At 39.5% G+C, this 19,523-nt stretch overlaps 1 protein-coding gene across 2 annotated transcripts in view; it reads left to right on the top strand.

Moving 5' to 3' along the window:
• Window positions 1-4,578, top strand: part of NOL11 (nucleolar protein 11) — a 28,132-nt gene extending 23,554 nt beyond the window's left edge. For both annotated transcript variants that reach the window (XM_041726990.1, XM_041726991.1), the window contains exons 17-18: window positions 2,914-3,021; window positions 3,185-4,578. In XM_041726990.1, the coding sequence (XP_041582924.1) occupies window positions 2,914-3,021; window positions 3,185-3,301 (225 nt within the window). In that variant the 3' untranslated portion in view covers window positions 3,302-4,578. The remainder of the gene's footprint in view (window positions 1-2,913; window positions 3,022-3,184) is intronic.
• The last annotated feature ends 14,945 nt before the right edge of the window (window positions 4,579-19,523 follow it).

Here is a 19,523-nt window from a genome sequence, read left to right as displayed (position 1 = left end):
GAGACACACAGAGAGAGGCAGAGACCCAGGCAGAGGGAGAGGGAGAAGCAGGCTCCATGCAGGGAGCCCATCGCGGGACTCCAGGATCACACCCTGGACTGAAGGTGGCGCTAAACCACTGAGCCACCTGGGCTGCCCTTAAGTAGTCTTTACATCCAACATTAGGCTCAAACTCAAAACTCTGAGATCAAGAGTTAACAGTCTCTTCCTTCTCAGCCAGCCAGGTACCCCCCTACCTAATTCTTTTTAACTATGAATGCTATTCATTTTATGGAGAGTTATAATTTATCAGTCCCCTGTTTGGCGTTTAAGTTGTTCACAGTGTTTTTACTATTATAAGCAAACCTTCAGTGATCATCTTTATATAGATACTTTTGTGAAATTATGAGAAAACACCTGTGGGGTAAATTCCCACAAGTGAAATTATTGGATAAAGGGTACATACATTTTTTGTTTAAAAAAAATTTTTTTTAAATAATCACCCACACACACTTTTTCCTTCTTATTAAGTATTTTCTATACCCAGCGTGGAGCTTGAACACACAACCCAAAGATCAAGAGTCCTTTGCTTTTCTGACTGAGCCACCCAGGTGCACTCTACATTTTTAGTTTTAAAAATGCCAGTACCTTTCTGAAGGATTGAAAGCATCTTTTCTTGCCTATTTATATTCCCTTTTGTAAACTGCCATGTTAAGTTCTTTGTTCATTTTTCGATTACATTTTCTTTTTCGTTTTGGCTTATGATAATTGTGTTTTAGGAAATTAGCCTTTTTTTTTTTGTGGAGTGTACTATAAGTACTTCTTTCCTATCACTTTCTACTTTTTTCAGTGTAATCTTTGCCATAGATAAGGTTTTTAATTTTTAATTTTATTTAAATTTTTTAATTCTTAAAATTATTAAGCTTTTTCTTTTTTGCTTCTTTATGGTTATGTCATGATTAAGGCCATTCCCACTCTGAGAATATGAAAATAACCACCCTTTCTTTCCCTGCTATGTTCATGGTTTCTTTTTCCATCTTTAATTTCTTGATACATAGAAAATTTATTTTGCTGTAAGGAGTTTCATAGAAATCAGCCTTCCCCTCTCCACCTAGATGGATAACTAGTTTCTTTAATGCTTTTTTATAACTGATATTTGCATGTTAACTGCGTCATCTGAAGATGTAGAATTGTGTAAATTACTTTAATAAATATAGAGTATTAAAGTGTATTTTAGTTCATGGTAGTTCATCTTTAATACACACACCCTGGGGCACCTGGGTGGCTCAGTTGGTTGGGCATCTGTCTTCGGCTCAGAGGTCAGAATGTGGGGTCCTGACATCAAGCACCACGTCAGGCTCCCTTCTCAACAGGGAGTTAGCTTCTTCCTCTCCCTGCTACTCTCCCTTGCTTATGTGTGCTCTCTCTCTTTGTTAAATGGATACATAAAATCTTAAAATATATATATATATATACAATACCCTATTCTTTGGGCATAGTGCTATTTCAGAGTAGGAGATGAGTGGGTTGCTTTTTCTGTAACTGCCAATGATTTTTTTTTAAGATTTTATTTTTATTTTTATTTTTTTAAAAGATTTTATTTATTTATTCATCAGAGAGAGAGAGGCAGGGACATAAGCAGAGGGAGAAACAGGCTCCATGCAGGGAGCCCGATGTGGGACTTGATCCCAGGTCGCCAGGATCACACCCTGGGCTGAAGGCGGCGCTAAACCGCTGAGCCACTCGGGCTGCCCAAGATTTATTTTATATTTTATTTTATTTTATTTTATTTTATTTTATTTTATTTTATTTTATTTTATTTTATTTTTTATATTTTATTTTATTTATTTATTTTTATTTTATTTTGTTATTTTGTTATTTTTTCTTTTATTTATTTTTTCTAAGATTTTATTTTTTTTTTTAATTTTTTTTTTTTTTTTTTAATTTATGATAGTCACAGAGAGAGGGGGGGGGGGCAAAGACACAGGCAGAGAGAGAAGCAGGCTCCATGCACCAGGAGCCCGACGTAGGATTCAATCCTGGGTCTCCAGGATCACGCCCTGGGCCAAAGGCAGGCGCTAAACCGCTGCGCCACCCAGGGATCCCTCCAAGATTTTATTTTTAAGGGCAGACCGGGTGGCTCAGCGGTTTAGCACCACTTTCAGCCCAGGACCTGATCCTGGAGACTTGGCTTGGGATCAAGTCCTATGTTGGACTCCATGCAGGGAGCCTCCTTCTCCCTCTGCCTGTGTCTCTGCCTCTCTCTCTCTCTCTCTCTGAGTCTTTCATGGATAAATAAGTAAAATCTTTAAAAAATTTTTTTTTATTTTTTAAGTAATCTCTACATCCAACATGGGCTCTAACCCACAACCCCAAGATCAAGAGGCCCATGCTTCACCAACTGAACCAACCAGGTGCCCCAATTTTAAAAACTTTTAGAAAAAGAGACCAGTACTCACTCTTCTTTGTAATAAATATCACTCTGGCTTTCTTTTTACTTGTTAATGCTATGAAAAAAATTCAGTTATGCTTGTAAAATAACAAGTATAAATCAAGAGTATTTTGTTTTTGTTTTTGTTTTTTTTTTAAGATTTTATTTATTTATTCATGAGAGACACACAGAGAGAGTCAGAGACATAGGCAGAGGGAGAAGCAGGCCTCTTGCAAGGAACCTGATGTGGGACTCGATCCTAGGACCCCGAGATCATGACCTGAGCCAAAGGCAGATGCTCAACCACTGAGCCACCCAGGTGCCCAAGAAGAGTATTTTTATATTGATTAGAAATTACTCCATTTCTAAATTTAAATGTTTAGATTTTTATAAAGGTGACTAATTTCTCTTATAGCTGTTTGATATAATTGTGGACTTTGTAAAATGAATTAACCCAAAATTAAATCTAAAATCTTAACTTTCCTTTTCCTGTTTCTCTTCAGATTATGGATTGGATATGTCTACTTCTGGATGCTAACTTTACTGTTGTGGTAATGATACCAGAAGCAAAAAGGCTACTATTAAGTCTTTACAAATTTGTGAAATCCCAGGTGTGTGATTATTTGATATATACTGAGTTTCTTTTGTATCCAAGTATCACTTAAATTATAATTAAGCCTTAAAATTTTAATCTTGGAATAGCTATAAGTAATCATGAAAGATTTGTTCTTATAGGAGTCGCGGTAAAAGTCACTCTGAAACTTTTTCCTTTAGATATGCATTTGTTCTGAGCTCAACAAGATTGAAGTAAGTTTTCGTGAACTGCAGAAACTAAATCAAGAAAAGAATAATAGAGAATTATATTCGATTGAAGTGCTGGAACTCTTCTGATGTCACCAGTTGTCCTTCATCGATATTTTATGAAGCTCTTTTATGTGAATCCTTCCTACTCGTGCAGGCAAGAGATGTGTTTTGTTTGTGACTGTCTCTCAGTGACAAGAGAAGTGTGTCAGCTAGAACCCGGACCATCACCTAGAGATGCTCCTAGGTTGGACTGTAGGTTGCACATGAACCTATTTTAGTTTATGGGAGTTGGGGGGGAGAGGTTCTGAAACTTTTTTTAAATATGTAACTGAGCTGATTTTAAGTAAACTTATTTGTGTATTGATAAAAATCTAATTTCTTACTGTGTGTTTTGATTAGTTCTTTTAGTAAAAAAAAAAAAAGTTACCATTGAAACAGTGATTCTAAGAAGAATGTAGTTTTATCAGAGAAGCTGTCTCAGCTCACCTGTGCTCACAGGAGACGGAGGAGGCCGATTCCATAAGCTGAGTAGGGAAAGGTCTTTGTACAGGCATGTGCTTGTCTTCTACCACTTATGTCCTTTACCTGCTTCCACTTAGCTTTACATGCTCAGAAGTTTAACAGTACCTCTTTCTATTTATTTATCTCAGATTATCTTCATAATTAGTTGGTAATTTAGGTTTTTGTATTACTAAATAGTAAAAAAAAATCTCTTAACACAGTTTTATGAGTTGATTGACCATAGAATTTCCCATTTTAACTCTTTGGATTTAGGACCATTGAGAGATTTTATGTAGACAAAATGGGTGTTTTGTTTCTTGAAAATAAACTCAAGTTTATATTTGTTAAAAATGAAATCATTCTTTCAGGTAATGAATTAAGATCCCTATACATAACTTGAAACATTTCTCAGCTATGCAGGTCTCTCTTGAGTAAATAATTTTGAAACCTGTTTTAATTTGAAGGGTTGTAATACGTTAAAAATTTCTGTAAATTCTAGTGCAGAAATATGGATTCAGATGTGATTGTGAGGCCCAGAGTTACAGAATCCCAATTGCTTCAGTTAATTTGCATTGGAAAAAGCCTTCATTTTTAGGTCATTTACTTTCTATAAACTTTAGTTACAATTATGGCAATTAGCAGACAGCTTCTCAGTCTGCTTAATCTCTTTTTAATCCCAAGAGGAAAGAAACACAAGGGTAACCCCATATATTAACTGTCCTGCTTACTTTATATAATAGGACTTCTTGCTCAATTTAAAGTGGTACAGTACTTCTCAGCAGAAATAAAAATGTAGGTTTTCATAGTAATGCAGTTTCTGTATATGGTCCTTATAAGTGAATAAAATACTGATTTTTTAAAAACCTTTGTTGTAACACTTAATAATTAGGTTGTGATTATTATGGAAACATTCCTGATACTCAGTGTGAGTGCAAACTGAGGTTGCCTACACTCTGAGTCACTAAATTTACAAATAAGGATTTTATAAGAGCATATAAAAACTTTTTTTTTTAATTGAAGTAGAATTGAAAATAGACTCTTGTAGGATGAATTCTTCAAGCCAAGGATTGTGTCTTACCCTTTCTGCATATTAAACACAAGACCACTGACAGATAGTGTTAAATAATTTTTTTTTAAGATTTTATTTGTTTATTCATGAGAGATATAGAGAGGCAGAGACATGGGCAGAGGGAGAAGCATACTCCCCACAGGGAGCTTGATGCCGGACAAATCCCAGGACCCCAGGATCTTGCCCTGAGCTGAAGGCAGATACTCAAACGCTGAGCCATCCAGGCATCCCTGTAAATGGTTATTGAATACAGTTATTAAATAATTGAATTGAATTAAATTAAATAAATGATTGATTGATTGATTGATTGATCTTACCTGTCCAGCTATACTATAGAGTAATAATTCTGAGGGTTTACAGTAATTTTTCTGGAAAGTAAGTCCATCTGGTGTTCACTACATATAGGCAGCGTACCTTTTGCCTCTTATTTCTTGTAACACCAAACTATATCTCATTTGTGTATTATGACATATTACGTCTATAAAAATAAAAAAGTTTGTTTATCTTATTATTTTATTTTTTATTTTACTTTTTAAGATGTTATTTATTTTTAAGAGACACTGAGAGAGAGGCAGAGACACAGGCATAGGGAGGAGAATCAGGCTCCGTATAGCAGCCTGATGTGGGACTTGATCCCAGAACTCTGGGATCACGTCCTGAGCCAAAGGCAGATGCTCAACTGCTGAGCCACGCAGGCGTCCCAAAAGAGTCGTTTTTTTATTTTTATTTGTTTATTTTTAAAGATTTTATTTGTTTACATAAAAAAAGAAAAGATTTTATTTGTTTATTCATGAGAGACAGAGAGGCAGAGTCATAGGCAGAGGGAGAAGGAGGCTCCATGCAGGGAGCCCGATACGGGACTCCAGGATCACACCCTGGACTGAAGGTGGCGCTAAACCACTGAGCCAGAGGATCCCTGGATGGCTCAGCGGTTTGGCGCCTGCCTTTGGCCCAGGGCAAGATCCTAGGATCCAGGATTGAGTCCCACATCAGGCTCCTTGCAGGGAGCCTGCTTCTCCCTCTGCCTATGTCTCTGCCTCTCTCTGTGTATCTCATGAATAAATAAATAAAATCTTTTTTTTAAATAATTAAAATTAAATTAAAAATTTCATCTCAAAACAGTTTTAAGATAAAAGAATGAAGACCCATTTATTCTTGACCTAAACTTACCTGTTGGTAACATTTTGCCATGTTGCTTTTACTGCTCTATATATTTTTTCTTTCTCTAATGAATCATTTGAGGGTTATTTGCTAACATCCAGATTAATCCCATAATTCAATTTAATCCCATAAGTACATCATTTTAATTCTCTAAAACAAGATTGTTATTTTACATGACCACAATGCATTTATCAAATTCAGGAAAAATACTTCTTTTTAAAGATTTTATTTATTTATTCATGAGAGACACAGAGAGAGAGAGAGGCAGAGACATAGGCAGAGGGAGAAGGAGGCTCCATGCAGGGAGCCCGATGTGGGACTTGATCCTAGGACTCCAGGATCACGCTCTAGGCCCGAAGGCAGGCGCTAAACCACCGAGCCAGAGGATCCCTGGATGGCTCAGTGGTTTGGCGCCTGCCTTTGGCCCAGGGCGAGATCCTGGGGTCCTGGGATCGAGTCCCATGTTGGGCTCCCGTCATGGAGCCTACTTCTCCCTCTGCCTGTGTCTCTGCCCCTCTCTCTCTCTGTCTATCATAAATAAATACATAAATATTTAAAAAAAAAAAAAAGGCAGCCCCGGTGACGCAGCGGTTTGGCACCGCCTGCAGCCTGGGGTGTGATCCTGGAGACCTGGGATCGAGTCCCACATCGGGCTCCCTGCATGGAGCCTGCTTCTCCCTCTGCCTGTGTCTGCCTCTCTCTCTCTGTGTCTATGAATGAATAAATAAAATCTTTAAATAAATAGATAGATAGATAGATAGATAGATAGATATTAGATAGATAGAAAAATAAACCACCGAGCCACCCAGGCGTCCCAAATTCAGGAAATTGGTATTAATACAGTACTACTTGGAATGATTAGAGTCTTTTTTCAGATTTCTACAATTTTCTCACCAAGTCTCCTATACCTGGACTTTTTCCTGCTAAAATCCATTCAAGGAGCTTGCATTGTAATTATTTTTCATGTTTCCTTAATCTCCCTACATATTGTATTTTTGAGAACTCATTTTGCTGATGTCTGTCAATTTGGATTTATTTATTTTTTTAAATAAATTTATTTTTTATTGGTGTTCAATTTGTCAACATACAGAATAACACCCAGTGCTCATCCTGTCAAGTGCCCACCTCAGTGCCCACCACCCAGTCACCCCCACCCCCGCCCACCTCCCCATGTCAGTTTGGATTTATCTTGTTTTTAAGATTAGATTCAGATTAAACGTTTTTGACAGGGAATGCTACAGAGAAGGCACAGCATCAGAAGCCATTGATGTGACTTGTCCCATCATTGGTGATGTTAATTTGGATCACTTAGTTAAGGTAGGGTTTACCAGATTGCCTCTGCCTTTCCCTTTTGTAACCCCAGAAGTAACCCGTATATATCTTTTGAGACTTTGTGATTATCTTATTCTGGAATATTCTCCAACAGTGGCTCTAGATCTATTGATAATTTTTCCCTGAATCAGTTTTTTTTACTTAGGTGGTTGTGATTGGAAATTGTGAAATTGTTTTGGCATAAAGTTCACTGTAAAACTGAACGCTGTGCTGTATAGCCACAATTCTCATCTCTGCCGTCTGCTTTCTAATCTGTAGATGGAGGGCCAAATACATGGATAGAGCTGTTTCACAAATTTAAATAGCTATTACATTTGAACATGTACTGCGTGATCTAGTTTTTCCTCTTTCTTTTTTTTTTTTTTAAAGATTTTATTTATTTATTTATTCATGAGAGACACAGAAAGAGAGGCAGAGACATAGGAAGAGGGAGAAGCAGGCTTCCTGCAGGGAGGACGATGCAGGACTCAATCCCTGGGCCCCAAGATCACCCCTGAGCTGAAGGCATACACTCAACTGCTGAGCCACCCAGGTGTCCCTATTTTTTTCATTTAATGTTTTCATAAAAACATTTTTACATAGTTAATATATTTCAATTCTTAAAAGTTTTCAGACTCAGAAAACTCTATGCCTGAAAAGGATTACCAGTAATTTATTCCTAAATATTGTGTCTCGCGCAGTTCCCACAGCTTTGTACTTAGCAAAACTGACATGTGACTTTAAATTATACCATTCCACTTCTTTAAATCATCATCATTATAATTTTGGGACACTTAAAAGCATACCCAAATTAGCAGAATATTTTGAATTCTGTTTGCTATAGACAAATTTAAGTACATGTTAAAAATTCTGGACAACTTTTCTGAAGAGTCATCATTTTATTTACTTATTTATTTTTAAAGATTTTATTTATTTGACAACAAGAGAAGGAGAGAGAGAGAGCACAAGTAGGGGGAAAACAGAGGGAGAAGGAGAAGCAGATTTCCTGCTGAGCAGGGAGCTAGATGCAGGGCTCCATCCCAGGACCCTGAGACCATGACATAGGGTAAAGGCAGGCACTTAACCAACCTAGGCACCTCAAGAGTCCTCTTTTTTGTTGGTGTTAAAGGTTTATTTATTCATAAGACAGAGAGAGGGAGGCAGAGACATAGGCAGAAAGAGAAGCAGGCTCTCCCCAGGAAGCCTGATTATGGGACTTGATCCCTGAACTGGGGATCACACCCTAAGCTGAAGGCAGATGCTTAATCGCTGAGCCATCCAGGTGTCCCAAGAGTCATCATTTTAAGTTACTTCCTCCCAGAACCTTGTCATATCTTAAGAAAGCAATGTACTATTATTAAAGCGGTTTGGGTATTTTATTTTATTTTATTTTATTTTATTTTATTTTATTTATTATTTATAATTAGAAGGAGCATAAGTAGGGGAATGAATGGGGAGAGGGAAAAGGAGAGAATATCAAGTAGATTCCACACTGAGTGCAGAGCCTGATGTGGGGCTCAATCTCATGACCCTGAGATCATAACTTGAGTTGAAATAAAGGGTCAGACACTTAACTGACTAAGCCACCCAGGCACCTCAGATAAACTTGTGGTTTTGTGTATTACAGATTTCCTTTCTAATACAATTGAGATCCCAGGTGCTATGCTATTCTATACTTATTTTAAGACAAGATACTGTAAGTTGGTGTTTAATCTTATGACTATAACTCTGAATTACTGTTTAATTTATTGTAGGAAAAATTTTGTATAAGACCTGCTTCAAAAAAAAAAAGACCTGCTTCACAGTAGTCCTTGGAATGTAGTTTATAGGAACACCTTGTGTAATGGGGTGCCATCTATATAATGCTCAATAGATTATCTGGTAGTTTCTAAATACCTATGGCATGAATATGCAGATAGCAGAAAGCACTTTTGCTCCTAAGACCTAGCAAATTTTCCCATCAAACCCAGAGCTCCTTAGGTGGTAACCATCAAGGCATGGGATCAAAATTTAGGTGGTTTAAGTCTGGAATAGATAAAAGTGAAATTGTCTAATTTTAAGGATGAAAGAATGATTTGAATTAGAGAAAAAAATTAGTAGTATCTATGTAGAACAGATTAGAGATCGTGGACAACTTGTTGAGTGGAACACCAAAAAATTAAGTGCCCGAAAGGCACCTCACTATCTCCGTTGGTAGAGCATGCAGCTCTTGATCTTGGAGTTGTACATTTCAGCCCCATGCTGGGCATAGAGCTTACTTTACAGATTTTGTTTATTTTAGAAAGAGAGAGAGAGGGAGGGGGACAAGTAGACTCCTCGCTGAGAGTGGAGCCCAATTCGGGGCTTAATCCCAGGACCCTGAGAGCAGGCCTGAGCCGAAACCAAGACTCAGATGCCCAATTGAGTATGCCACACAGGCACCCCAAGATTACTTAAAAATTAACTGCCCTGGAAGGAAAGAGGGAATTTATGAAAGGGGTGCATTGTTGCCAAAAGGACATTATTTAAAAAACTCTTTCACCTCTTTGGTTCCATATTCCTCACACAATGGACACTGATTTGCTTTCCCAGAAACACAAATATCGGGACACCTGGCTGGTTCAGCAGTTGAGTGCCTGCCTTTGGCTCAGGTCCTGATCCCGGAGTCCTGGGATCAAGTCCCACTTCAGGCTTTCTGCATGGAGCCTGCTTCTCCCTCTACATATGTCTCTGCCTCTCTCTCTCTGTCTTTCATGAATAAATAAATAAAATCTTTAAGGAAAAAAAAAAAAAAGGAAACAAATACCTTAGTATGGAGGTGATGAGGTACCTACATTTTCCTATAACCTCATAGATTAACAAGTTAAAGTTCTTTTTTTTGGGGGGGGGGCTAGACCTTATCTAAAAAAATAAAATAGGGATGCCTGGATGACTCAGTATGCTAAGCGTCCAATTCTCGGTTTTGGCTCTGATCATGATCTCGGTTATGGGATCAAGACCCGTTTTGAGCCATATGCTTAGTGGAGAGTTGGCTTGAGATTCTCTCTCCTTCTCCCTCTGCACCTCTCGCTTGTGTTTTCTTGCTCTAAAATAAATAAGTCTATATATATATATATATTTCATGTGAACCTAATTATCCTTGGCCACTTTTCATTTCTGGATGAATTTGTATGCGTTAGTGTCTTATTTGGATATTTTATTGTTAAAGTCATATGTTAAATTGTATGCCATATAAGGTATAGTTAGAGTATAGATGTTTTATTTTACTTTAAAGTGAACTTGGAGGGGCACCTGGGTGGCTCAGTGCTTGAGCATCTGCCTTCAGTTCATGTTGTGATACGGTGGTTCTGGGATCCAGTCCCTAATTGGGCTCCCTATGGGGAGCCTGCTTCTACCTGTGCCTATGTCTCTGCCTCTCTCTCTGTGTCTCTCATGAATAAATAAATTAAATATTAAAAAGAAAAGACTGATGTTTTCTTTTTTTCATTTCTTTGTATTATTATGGGCAGTTTCAAACATAACAAAAGAAGAGTATAATGAATCCCAAATATGTATTCCCCAACTTCCAGCTGTGATCTGTACTTTCCCAATTCTGTTTTATTGATACCTCCTCTTAGTGCCACTTCTTATATTATCCCAGACATCAGATAATTTCATCTCTGAATATTTTATTCATTTATTTTTACAAGTTATTTGAATCAGGACAAGTAAAGTTTACCCATTGTAATGGTTGATAAGTCTCATGGTGTTTTTTGTTGTTTTTTTTTAAGATTTTATTTATTTATTCATGAGAGACAGAGAGAGAGAGAGAAGCAGAGACACAGGCAGAGGGAGAAGCAGGCTCCATGCAGGGAGCCTGATGTGGGACTCGATCCTGGGTCTCCAGGATCACGCCCTGGGCTGAAGGTGGCACCAAACTGCTGAGCCACCAGGGCTGCCCTACATGATGTTTAATATATAGGCCTCCTTACCATCTCTTGTTTGTTTGTTTCTTTATTGCATTGATTGAAGAAATTAGGGCATTTGTCCTGTAGGATTTCTAGTCTGAGTTATGCTGATGTTTTTATTGTATCATTTTTTAAGTTCTCTTAATTCAGATTTCCTGTAAATTGGTATTTGGACCTAGAAACTTTATGAGATCCTAGTTCCTTTGGGTTTCAATTTGTAATTTTATAATAAGCTACTTAAACTTTTCAGGATACCCTAAGTATAAATTAATAGTTTACTTCTCTTATGGTTGTATGTTTAAGTTACTTGTGTTTAGGGTTTGGTGTATGTTTAAGTTACTTGTGTTTAGGGTTTCAGAGGAAGTTTTGTGGGTTTTTTTGTTTGTTTGCTTTAAAGATTTTATTTATTCATGAGAGACACACAGGTCTCCAGGATCAGGCCCTGGGCTGCAGGCGGCGCTAAACCGTTGCATCACAAGGGCTGCCCTCAAAGGAAGTTTTGTCTGTACTTTATCTTTACTGAGTAGTGCTGTTTCCTGTTGTATTTTTTATGCTAAATATTTCTCTGAAATAATTCTTTTTTTTTTTTTTTTTAAAGTCACTGCAATTGTGACTTTTGAACTCTGAGCAGGTTTTTTGTTGTTTTGTTTTGAGAGAGAGAGGAAGAGAGTCTTTTTTTTTTTTTATTTTTTTATTTTTTTATTTATTTATTTTTTTTTTATGATAGTCACAGAGAGAGGGAGAGAGAGAGGCAGAGACACAGGCAGAGGGAGAAGCAGGCTCCATGCACTGGGAGCCCGACGTGGGATTCGATCCCGGGTCTCCAGGATCGCGCCCTGGGCCAAAGGCAGGCGCCAAACCACTGCGCTACCCAGGGATCCCTCTGAAATAATTCTACTGGCAATATGTGGTTGCATTTTCTGTAGGGTGGAATTTCTTTTTTTTTTTTTTTTTTAAGATTTATTTATTTATGATAGAGAGGCAGAGACAAAGGAGGAGGGAGAAGCAGGCTCCATGCCGGGAGCCCGACATGGGACTCGATCCTGGGACTCCAGGATCGCACCTTGGGCCAAAGGCAGGCGCCAAACTGCTGAGCCACCCAGGGATCCCCTAGGGTGGAATTTCTCTGGAAATGTTTGAAGAGTCTGTTTTCTTACCTGTTCTCTACTATAGATCTTAGTTACTTTTGCTTCAAATCTCTGCTTTTTTTTTTTTTTTTTTTTTTTTTTTTTAAGATTTTATTGATTTATTCACAAGAGACACATAGAGGCAAAAACATAGGCAGAGAGAAAAGCAGGCTTCTTGCGGGGCACCCGATACAGGACTTGATCCCAGGACCCCAGGATTGCACCCTGAGCCACCCAGGTGTCCCCCGATCTTTTTTTTTTTTTAATTCTATTATAGTTTTCCTTTATAGTATAACAGAGAACACAAAGAACTTTTTAAATCTTCAGTGCTTCCTCTCTCCTGGATCAAAGAGATATTTTTTTTTCAAAGAGATATTTTAATAAGAAATTATATAACTAAAAAGGCAATCTGTCGCATTATAGAGACGCTGCAAATGTTTGTGTAGCACTGATTTGTATATGATACTTGAAGTGCCATAGCTATTAAGAGTTCATCCCTGGGGTGCCTGGGTGGCTCACTCAGTTAAGTGTCTGGCTGGTTTACAGCTCAGATCATGATCTCAGGATCATGAAATTGAGCCCTGGCTCACTCTGAGTGTGGAGCCTGCTTAAGAGTGTCTCTTGCCCTCTGCCTCTGCTCCCCCACCCATCCACTTACACGCACATGCTCTCTCTCCCTCAAAAAAAATAATAATAATAATTCATCCCTTACCTACAGATAGAGAAGCTGAGAGATTTTTTTCTTAATTTTTAAACTTTTTAAAGTAAGTTCTATGCCTAACATGGGGTCTGAACTGATGACCCTGAGATCAAGAATCTTACGCTTTGGATGCCTGGGTGGCTCAGTGGTTGAGCAGCTGCCTTCAGCTCAGGGCGTGATCCTGGGGTGCCGGGATCGAGTCCCACATCGGGCTCCCTGCATGGAACCTGCTTCTCCCTCTGCCTGTGTCTCTGCTTCTCTCTCTCTGTCTTTCATGAATAAATAAATCTTTAAAAAAAAAAAAAAAAGTCTTAAGCTTAACTGAGTTCGCTGGGTACCCCCATGAAGCTGAGGGATTTGCTCAAGATTGCTTGCTCCTCGGGATCCCTGGGTGGCGCAGCGGTTTGGCGCCTGCCTTTGGCCCAGGGCGCGATCCTGGAGACCCGGGATCGATTCCCACATCAGGCTCCCGGTGCATGGAGCCTGCTTCTCCCTCTGCCTGTGTCTCTGCCTCTCTCTCTTTCTCTCTGTATGACTATCATAAATAAATAAAATTAAAAAAAAAAAAAAAAAGATTGCTTGCTCCTCAATGGCAGTGTTTGGGCTCAAACTCAAGTTCTTTTTAAAAATAAGTATGGGGGGATTGCCAGGGTGGCACAGATGGTTAAGCATCTGCCTTTGGCACAGGTCATGATCTCAGGTTCCTGGGATGGAGCCCTGCATCTGCTTCTTCCTCTGCTGCTCCCCCTGCTTGTAATCTCTCTCTTTCAAATGAATAAATTTTTAAAGTCTTTTAATTAATTAATTTTTAAAAGTATTGGGCATGAATTCAAGCCCCTTGGGCATAGAGCCTACTGTAAAAAGAAAAGAATAAAAGACTTAAAATTCCTTCTTAAAAAATAAAAGTATTAATTATGTGCAAATATACTAAAACCTTTGGGAGAGAATCGGTTCGGACCATTGGTATTTGGCTAAAGGTCTTAAGCCTTTTTTTCTTTTTTTTTTTTTAAGATTTGTTTTTATTTATTTATGATAGACACAGAGAGAGAGAGAAGCAGAGACACAGGCAGAGGGAGAAGCAGGCTCCATGCCCGGAGCCCGACGCGGGACTCGATCCCGGGACTCCAGGATCGCGCCCTGGGCCAAAGGCAGGCGCAAAACCGCTGAGCCACCCAGGGATCCCGTCTTAAGCCTTTCTTGCTGATCCCCTGTGCCAGGGCAAATGGGACTATGGTTCAGGAAGAAGCAAGTGAATAGCCTCTGTTAGGAACTATTAGCAGATGAAGTAGGGGGATTAAGTATCATTAAAAATTACTGAATGATAATGATTGGATAAGACAGCCTGGGTAGGAAATAACTACAAGTTGGAGGAAAGTTCCTATAAACATCAAGCTAAGTAAGGATCCAAGGGATTGGTTAGACACAGAAGCAGAATTCCTGCCTTTAATGTGCTTATTCCTGTCTAGATGAGGAGCCAACAAAGCAAAATCAGTAGTGATACAAGTTCATCTTTGTATGCCAAACAAATGAGTATTGGAGTGCTATATAAAGAAAAATCTACAGCAGTGTTTCCCGAACTTTTGATATCATGGGTCTGTATAATTTCCAAAGGATCCTGGGATCTGACATAAGGTTACCAAGGCTTTGTTTTGCTAATTAACCTTTAAGAAGAAGTCTTTGGGATCCCTGGGTGGCGCAGTGGTTTGGCGCCTGCCTTTGGCCCAGGGCAGGATCCTGGAGACCCGGGATCGAGTCCCACGTTGGGCTCCCGGTGCATGGAGCCTGCTTCTCCCTCTGCCTGTGTCTCTGCCTCTCTCTCTCTCTCTCTGTGCGACTATCATAAATAAATAAAAATTAAAAAAAAAAAAGAAGAAGAAGAAGTCTTTATTTTGTCCCAATTTTTCTCCGTTCACCTTATCCATATTCTAACAATCACAGGGCATCACCCCTGGACTTCTATTTGGAGCCACAGGCCTAGAATATTGTTAGAGAGAGAAGATTCGACCTAGGCTTTGAATGGATAAGATTTGTACAGGGAAAAGTAAGTACTAAAAATAATTCAGAACTACAATCAATAAAATTGAAATTAGCATCTTTAATTTGCTGTGGTGAATTACATTTTTCTGAAATTTGCTGCTTACAGGATGAATCTGGTACTGCTTTGAGTTTAATGTAATCTACTGAAAATCATGTGATGTTTCACATCTCCTACAATTTTTCTTTGAACTACCACAAACTTTTCATTTCTACAGGCAGCCACATTTTCCTTTTATTTTGCACAAAAGCTTTTCTGTCAGTCTATGCAAGTTTTTTTTTTTTTTTTTTTTTTTAAGATTTTATTTATTGGGATCCCTGGGTGGCGCAGCGGTTTGACGCCTGCCTTTGGCCCAGGGCACGATCCTGGAGACCCGGGATCGAGTCCCACGTTGGGCTCCCGGTACATGGAGCCTGCTTCTCCCTCTGCCTGTGTCTCTGCCTCTCTCTCTCTCTCTCTCTGTGCGACTATCATAAATAAATAAAAATTTAAAAAAAAGATTTTATTTATTTATTCATGAGAGACACAAAGAGAGAGAGGCAGAGACACAGGCAGAGGGAGAAGCAGGCTCCATGCAGGGAGCCCGATATGGGACATGATCCTGGGACTATGGGATCACACCCTGAGCCAAAGGCAGATGCTCAACTGCTGAGCCACTCAGGCGTCCCAATCAATGCAGGTTTTAAATGTTCAGTTAATAAAATGGTCATCTAGTTCAGAGGTTGGAAACTATAAGGGCCATATCTAATTGACTGGAGTTTTTTATGGCTCACAAACTAAGGACAGTTTTTATATTTTTTAATGGTTAGGAAAGAGAATCGAAAGATTAATAATTCTTTTTTTTCTGGATCCCTGGGTGGCTCAGCAGTTTAGCACCTGCCTTTGGCCCAGGGCACAATCCTGAAGTCCCGGGATCGGGTCCCACGTCGGGCTCCCAGCATGGAGTCTGCTTCTCCCTCCTCTTGTGTCTCTGCCTCTCTCTCTCTCTCTCTCTCTCTCTCATTGTACTTTTTAAAAAGATTTTATTTGAGAGAGAGAGAGGGAGAGTGATAGAGATAGCAAGAGAGAGCACAAGTGGAGGAGGAGAGAGAAGCACAGACTCCCCGCTGAGCAGGGAGCCCCATGTAGAGCTCCACCCCAGGACCCTGGGATCATGACCTGAGCCAAAGGCAGACGCTTAACCAACTGAACCACCCGAGCGCCCTGAGCAATAATAATTCTTGACACATGAAAAGTATATGGAGTTCAAATTTTAATGTCTGTAACGCTTTCTGGTTGTGCCTGCATCTCATTGTAGGGCCAGGCCGTGTAAGTACCACCCATGCCCCAAGGGACCATAGCATTAAATAGCAAAAGGCACCATGACAAAGTGAGAAAGACACTTTAGAAGAAAGGAAAAAGGTTTATTTGTATTACCTTTAATGACACTTTTCACTTGCTTTTTTACCAAAGAGCCCTATCTTTTCAGTTTGTCCTGACTTTGAAAATTATGTAACTTGCTCTGCCTGCACTTTCCTTATTCAAAGTGATATGAAAATAAAATAAATTAAGATGAAATAATCACACTATGCCTAGACTGGGATTCGTACAGCGCTTCAGAGTTTACATGTAATTTCAAGTATAGTGACTGTGCTGCTGTATGTGAAAGGGTGAGATGAGTTGGGTAAGTATGGCTGAGAGCAAGGCCCAGGAAAGTTACAGAGACACCCAGGTAGAGGCAGTACAGGTAGTGCCAGGACTCTGTTAAGAGGTTTTGGTTTTTTGTTGTTGTTCAGAGGTTTAAAATTGACCAGCAGAATCAACAGCTTGATGAGGGCATTGTGACACCTGGTGCAGATAGTTTTCTATGGGTTTAGCATGAAACAGGACATGCCTAGTAACTTATACTAGGATATCCAGGAGTGTATGACTTCAGTAACCCACATGTGGTGGTGCAGAGTACAAAGAAGAAGAAAATGCTATCCCCACCGTCAAGTGTCCTAAATGCTGGGGGAATTTTGAGGACGGGGAAGCTTGCTGCTAGTTAGGGTCTCATGGAAGGCTGTGGCATTTGAAGTTTCTCTTGCAAGATGGGTAAAGACTAGAAATGTGGAAGTGAGAGGAAGGACACTTCCAAAGAAAGAATCAAAACCAAGATCAGGGGCAGCCCAGGTGGCTCAGCGGTTTGGCACCTACCTTTGGCCCAGGGCGTAATCCTGGGGACCTGAGATCGAGTCCCACCTCAGGCTCCCTGCATGGAGCTTGCTTCTCCCTCTGCTTGTGTCTCTGCCTCTCTCTCTCTCTCTCTCTCTCTCTCTCTCTCTCTCTGTGTGTGTCTCTCATGAATAAATAAAATCTTAAAAAAAAAAACAACAACAAGATCAATGGGCGCCTGGTTGGCTCAGTCAGTGGAGCATGTAACTCTTGATTTAGGAGCCTGAGTTCAAAAGGAAGGACACTTAGAGACACAGTCTGTCACATTATTAGGATAAAGTCAAATTTTAGTTAGAATATTTCTTTATCACCTAACATCAGGGAGCCTTATTTATTCCCAGTTGAAGGGATCTCTGGAGAGTTTGTAGCAAGTGACTAAGTGCCATGAGGGTGTGATATGTTTGTTCGAACTGCACGATGAGTAATGAAGGGGGCAAGCGTAATTCAGTTCATGTTGCAGAAAGATCTGTTGTGAAGGAAGAATCTTTGTGGAGAATCCTCCATCTTCAGACCACTGCTCCCCATAGGAAGGGGTGGAGAAGGATGGATATTAAGGGTTCTTTACTAGTTGCCTAGGCTGGGATGCTTCTCACAAATCAAGAGGTTAAAGGATAAAAATCAGAAGTTTTGCTCTGGATACAAAACTAGAAAAGTGGGCAACCCGGGTGGCTCAGTGGTTTAGCGCCGCCTTCAACCTGGAGCATGATCCTGGAGACCCGGGATCGAGTCCACGTCAGGCTCCCTGCATGGAGCCTGCTTCTCCCTCTGCCTGTGTCTCTGCCTCTGTGTGTGTGTGTGTGTGTGTCTCGTGAATAAATAAATAAAATCTTAAAAAATAAAAAACTAGAAAATAAATCATCAGGCCTTGAGTAACAGGGCTCAAGAGCCACCTATAGTTGGCGTGCAAGAAGAGGGATGGTAGACTGGATGAGGTCGGCTGGTGAAATGTTTGTGCTGATTTGGGCTTTTTATGAACAAATGTGAAGCAGTAGGGCAGTTGGGCATGCATTACATTTTAGGTGTAAATATAAATTTGGTATAGCCTCATAAGGCAATTTGGCAATATCTACTAAAATTGAAAATCAGACATCCTTTGATTCCTCTATTACTAGGAATTTAGCCTATAGATATTTGGCACATGTGCCCACAGAAGCATATACAAGAATATCCATTTCCAACCTTTTTGCAATAGGAAACATTTAGAAATAACATGTCCAAGAGAATACTGGCTAAATAAATAAATATGGTATGTTTGTGCAATGGTTTGATATAGTGGCATTTAAAAAGGAATAGGTGAGCATGTATTGATATGGAACAATCCCCAGAATTTAATAGATGAAAACAAAAAGCAGTGGGTTTGCTGTGATTAGTATCAATAACAGGAATATGTTTATACTTGGAATACTCATAGGAGGACACCCAAGAAATTAGAAACAGTGTTTGCCTCTGGGGAGGAGACCAAGTTGAGAGTGCTGCTCACTTTTTTACAATTTATTTTTATTTATTTATTTTTTAAGATTTTATTTATTCATGAGAGGCAGAGAGGCAGAGACACAGGCAGAGGGAGAAGCAGCAGAAGCCCAATGTCCCAGGGGCCTGAGCAGAAGGCAGACACTCAACCGCAGAGCCACCCAGGCATCCCACTTTTTACCATTTAAATACTCTTTTGTGTCTTTGGAATTTTTTGCTGCCTGCTTCCATTCCAAATAATTTTTTAAGTCAGTGGTTTCTGAACCACTTTGTCTTATAATAGATTAAAAGCATTGCTTTGAAAAAAAAAAAAAAGATTTTCTTTTTAAGTAATCTCTACGTAGACTCAACCTGTCAACCTGGGGCTCAAACTCACAACCCAAAGATTGAGTCGCCTGCTCTACTGACTGAGCCAGCCAAGTGCCCCCCAAAGCATTGCTTTTTAAAAAACAAATTGTGGTAAAATACATATACCATAAAACTTACCATGTTAACCATTTTTCATGTGCAGTCAGTAATAAATATATTCACATTGTTGTGCAACAGAACTCCAGAACTTTTCCATCTTACAAAATTGAAGCTCTATCCATTAAACAACTTCCCTTTCCCCCCTCCCCAGTCCCTGGCAACCACCATTCTACATTCTGTCCTGAGTTTGCTCTACATAATTCACATCTGTGAAATCGTACAGTATTTGTCTTCTGGTGGCTGGCTTCTTTCCCATAGCAGGATATCTTTGGGGTTCATCCACGTTGTAGCTTGTGTCCGAATGCCCCTTTTTAAGGTCCAGTAATACTCCATTGCATGTATATACCA

The sequence above is a fragment of the Vulpes lagopus genome, chromosome 12 (genome assembly GCF_018345385.1).
Source record: "Vulpes lagopus strain Blue_001 chromosome 12, ASM1834538v1, whole genome shotgun sequence".
In the NCBI taxonomy this organism is placed as follows: Eukaryota; Metazoa; Chordata; class Mammalia; order Carnivora; family Canidae; genus Vulpes; species Vulpes lagopus.
The sequence above is the reverse complement of the archived record's forward strand: the minus strand, read 5'-3'. Positions and strand labels throughout refer to the sequence as shown.